At 50.0% G+C, this 5,004-nt stretch overlaps 1 protein-coding gene across 1 annotated transcript; it reads left to right on the top strand.

Annotated features, from left to right (window-relative positions):
* Positions 1–3,010: 3,010 nt before the first annotated feature.
* On the top strand, positions 3,011–4,516 carry LOC147977526 (cysteine-rich receptor-like protein kinase 26). Its single transcript, XM_087545793.1, has 5 exons — positions 3,011–3,091; positions 3,376–3,634; positions 3,736–3,964; positions 4,061–4,211; positions 4,304–4,516. Exons 1-5 carry the CDS (start codon positions 3,029–3,031, stop codon positions 4,514–4,516), a joined length of 915 nt encoding a protein of 304 aa, XP_087401919.1. The 5' UTR covers positions 3,011–3,028.
* The last annotated feature ends 488 nt before the right edge of the window (positions 4,517–5,004 follow it).

Genomic DNA, 5,004 nt, shown 5'->3' with positions numbered 1-5,004 from the left:
CTTGAACACACCTCAACCATCTTTCCCGAAAGATGTTGTCAAAGTCAGGGACCTCAAACCACGCTGTTTCGAAGAAGAAACGTGGGCTGCGACGTAACCTATCTTCCCCTGAAGATAAGATGAGTGAAACATGGTCCGAGCCGATCCTTGTTTTAGCAAGGAGCGAGCATAATGGGAACACCACTCCCCATTCCGGAGACATGAAAGCGCGATCCAAGACGGATCGCACCGGGGCTAGTTGCTTGTTGGTCCAAGTGTACCTTGCCCCCGTCCTTGCCACTTCCCTAAGTGACATTGACGCAATTGCGCTATTGAACATGGTCACCCCTGACCAGTTGATGTTGTGGTTGTTTTTGTCCGTGCTCGATCGGATGAGATTAAAATCTCCACCCACTAGAAGCGGGACTCGGGATGCGACGACTGCCAGCACCTTGGCTTCGAGTTCTCCCCGAAACTCTGACGAATGTGAGTGATCTGCTGGTCCATAGACTTGCAGGATCACGAGCTCGCGTAGCGAAGCTCTCACGCGAATATTGGCTGCAATAAAAAAGGTGCCTACCTCCCAGGACAACACCTCATAGATGGCACTGCAAAAGCCTAGCAGCATGCCACCCGAATGCCCAACGGCCGGGCTGTGCTTCCAAATGAAACGCTCCAGAGGGTCTGTGGCTACGATATCTTGGTGACGAAAATCGGCTTTAATGGTTTCCTGGAGCCCTACTATATCTATCCCTTCTTTCCTGATGTAGTCTCTAAGTTGGGTGCACCGCCCCGAGTGGCCGAAGCCACGGATGTTCCAAATGAGCATCCGCATCTATATGACGCGGTTTCGCAGGCGCACACCCCTAGAGGTGATCGCCTTGGCCACGCGCCTCACCTTGCCGCAGCGAGGCGAGGGAGGAGCAGCAACCCCTGTTGCTATCTCCCCTTCGGGTCGGAGTCTTAGCAACGTCGAGGGCTCATCCTCGACAGCCAGACGCTCCGCGTGTTGAGCAGCCGCCGCTGCAAGAGCCGCCTGAGCCAGCTCTTTAGCGCGCACCAACGAGATTAACTCGCTAACCCCGCCCTCCCCCACCGGTTCAACCCCACTTTCCAACAACACCTTGCCTAGGTGCTCGTCCGAGAAGGAATCCAAAATCGAAAAGCGGGGCAATGGATTACCTGAGGTTTCCCGATTCTTCTGTGCTTGGAGGAGTTGGGCGCGTTGGAGCGAAGGCATGTGCCCTTTGGCGCCCTTGGCCCGTGCACTAACCCGAACAGGGGCCACCTGCCCATCCACGACGACCTTGGAACGCTTGGCCTTCGGGACAGACACCGTCTTGGCCTCCTCCAGCGCGATCGGAGCGGAGGTGGGAACAGCCAGCGCCATCACCGCCTGCCGGGGAGTCGCCGGCGCGCCCTGGAGCTCCGCCGTACGTCCGGCCTCCGCGCTAACCTTGCGCGCGGCCAACTTCTTGAGCTGTTTCACCACACCGAGCTTGTTGGAGCTGCGGCCACCTTGAGATGGAGAGCGCGAGGCGAGCGGCAGCGTCTCCATGGACACCGCGATAGGAGTGCGCGCCTCCCCCAGCGGCTCCTCCATCTGGCCCGCACTAGGCTCCGCCACCGACCGCACCGGGGGGGACGTGACCGAGCCCAGGTTTGAGCCATACTGGTTGGGGATGGAGAGGTCCAAATCCATGGACCCCCCTGCCAGCGGCAGCTCCGTCGAAGGAAACGGTGCCCGGTTCGTCGCCCCGCCCTGTAGAAGGAATCATCTTCCATGCTTGCATCCGCCTCCTTGTCGCCGCCCAGGTTGCCGTCACGCCCTGCCCCATCCATGCCTTTGTCATTTGGAGAAGGAGGATTTGGAGAGGGCAAGGCGGGCGCCGCGATTTGCTTCGGGGGAAGCTCGGGCTCGATGGTGATGTTGAAACCCTCGCCATTGAACCAGATCTGGACCACTCCGCTCAGTTTGTGGGGATTGCGGCAAGCGAAACGCATACGGACCGGCCCCGAACGAATGAGAGACTCCTCATCTATCAGGAGGGGACGTCCGAGCATGGTGGTGGCCGCCATGAGCAGGTCGGAGCGCCGTTGCTTGGGTGGGATTCCTCCCAATTTGACCCACACCTCTGGCATCGCCATTCCCTTGGGGGCGTCGAGGACCGCGTCGCGGATGTCCACCATGAGGTTGTTGAGGGAGAGGAACAACTTGCCGCTCCTTGTTGCCATCCGGAGCATCACCGGATCAAGGAAGACCACCGAGAACGCCCCGCCCTCCATAGGTGAGATCTACCAGTCCCATTCGCCCTCGAAGAGGAGTGGCAGCTCCGCTTGCTGAATCGCTTGGGTGAGCGCTCCGGAAGGCATGGAGAGCACAGCCGCGTTGGCCCCCAGCTGGATCCGGTAGATGAACTTGATATGGAGTAGCTTCTGTGCAACATGTTCCCGCACAAAGTGATAGTCAACTTCAATGTGTTTTGTCCGAGCATGAACCGCGGAGTCCTACCTACCGCACGAGTCAACACACGCATCGCATGTTCGTCCACACTTGCAAATTATACAGATATACAGATATGGATCGGAGAAGAGGCCTCGTTTCCCTTCCTTCCTTCCTTCCTTCCCTCCTTCCACTTGCATTTTGCTCCTCCTTCTTCCTTCCTTCCTTCCTTCTTTGGATTCCTTCCACTTCCGTATTGTTGAGCGCTCGTATTTCCCCGCTGCAAGTCCTCCCCTCCAGCTGCAGGTTAGTGCTCTCCGTTGACTCTACTACTTATCCTCGCCGATCTGTTGTGTGTGTATGGCAGTCGTGCTGTAATTGCTTTGTGCAAAGCTCGATTGTAGATCTGCGTTGTGCAAAGCTAGATTGGATTACCGTCGGAGAACCAAGAAAGAGCCGACAAGTTAGATTGCTCATAAAATCTGTGCTCACGTTTATTATATCTGTATGTGTAAACATGCCCCTGCGTCTTCTGCGTTTACATCCAGGTGAACCAATAGCATGGCTGATGGGCCAAGCCGTGTGCCACTCCATTCACTGGAGATTATGACAGATAATTTCTCTCAAGGCCGGGTGCTTGGCAGCGGTTCTTACGGAAAAGTTTACCTGGTGTGATTAACCATTGACAATTTCAGAAATGGTAAAATAAATTCATCATTCGTTTGCATTGTTTATTTCATCTATTGTGGTGGGATTTAGGCGCATGCATCATCAAGGGCACCATTTGCTCATATTCGTTTTCTAGCAATCTTGTTGAGCAACAACATGCATATAACTTTCCAGAAATCTTTGCATATTCCAGGAAGAATACCTGAGTATAATATTTTCTTCTTTATAGATGCCACATATATCCCTATAAACAGAAAACTGAACCATATATATTTTTCCAATAGGGGGCGCGGGAAGATGGGCAAAAAATTGCTGTAAAGATTCTTCATGACATGCCAGGGCATGACGATGTGCAATTTGATAAGGAATTTTACAATCTTGTAAATTTGCAACACCAGAACATCGTGGAGTTAGTTGGTTATTGCCATGAAACCCGCCAAGAATACTTGCCGTACAACAAACCTAAGGTTCTTGCTAATGTGACTAAGAGAGCGCTTTGCTTTGAGTATATGGAAAATGGAAGCCTTAGCGACTGTCTTTCTGGTAAATGTATAATGATGCTTCACTTGTATACTTAGAATGTCAACCTTTCATTTTCTGTATATATGTTTCAAGAATTCTAATATTTTCTTTACTTATTTTAGACGAATTTAAGGGACATGGTTGGCGCAATCGCTACGCTATAATTAAGGGTATTTCCAATGGTTTGAAGTACCTTCACGAGGAACTGAAGACTCCCATTTTTCATTTGGATCTAAAACCGGCAAACATATTGCTGGATAAGAAGATGATCCCGAAAATTGCTGATTTCGGATTATCCAGATTCTTCATGGAAGATAAATCCTATAGCACTGATAGTCCTATAGGAACACGGTAAGCTTATTCTACATGTGAAATGTTTAATTTCTCTCAGTACAGAATTCCTATTTTCGTCAGTCAGTAACAGTACGCGTTGTGTCGTGCTTGCAGTGGGTACTTACCACCGGAGTTTATAGATCATGGCATAATCTCAAATAAACTGGATATATTCAGCCTGGGAGTTGTAGTTATAAAGATAATTGCAGGTTCCAAAGGCCACTGCAGAAGTGCTGAAATGACCTCTGAGCAATTCATTGAGATTGTAAGGATCGTATTTATTGATATCGGATGTACATTGTCATTCTGCTATTCTGTTTTCTTTTACCGACCATTCTTTGTGCTATCATTATCCAGGTACATGGGAATTGGATGACTAGGCTACAATCAGAGGCATCAGGTGATTTGTTGGAGTCGTATTCTGAACAAGTAAATAGATGCATCGTCATTGCTTTGAGCTGTGTGGAGGATGATCGACAGAAAAGGCCAACCATAGGGGACATCGTTAATATGCTAACTGATACAGAGACACCAGAAAACTATCATGGGGCATTAATTGACCAGGTATGATTGTAGTCGTTTTTCTTGTTTTCCCATCCTACAAAAACAAGTGCCAAGCTTGAACATATATATATTGCTGATGCTTCCGACCTGAAAATAGTATTCCAATGGATATTAATATTCTTAAGTTTGACGGGTTGGATGGTGCACCCTGATACTGTAGATGAGCACTTTCATGGTAAAGGACACTGGCTTGAAAGATGTTCATCCCCTAAGCGCTGTCTGTGCAACAACGGGTGAGACGAAGACATCTGAGGTTTGTTGTTGATCTTGATGGATTTGAACGTGATCAAGTAGACGCCAGGATATTCTCTGATTTTTTCCCCGTATATTTCACCTTCTGTTTTGGGCCTGGGACGGCACATGTTTTGATCAACCATGCTTACTTCAGGTCATACTTCGTGATGGTGACCGTATATTAAGGTCAATGGATGTGCACCCTACAGAGCCTTGGTGAGTTCAAACTTCTAGCCGTATTGTTTGTTACCTAAAAAGGC

Source organism: Triticum urartu, chromosome 3A (assembly GCF_056163025.1).
Source record: "Triticum urartu cultivar PI428250 chromosome 3A, HENAU_Tu73, whole genome shotgun sequence".
NCBI lineage: Eukaryota > Viridiplantae > Streptophyta > Magnoliopsida > Poales > Poaceae > Triticum > Triticum urartu.
The sequence above is the reverse complement of the archived record's forward strand: the minus strand, read 5'-3'. Positions and strand labels throughout refer to the sequence as shown.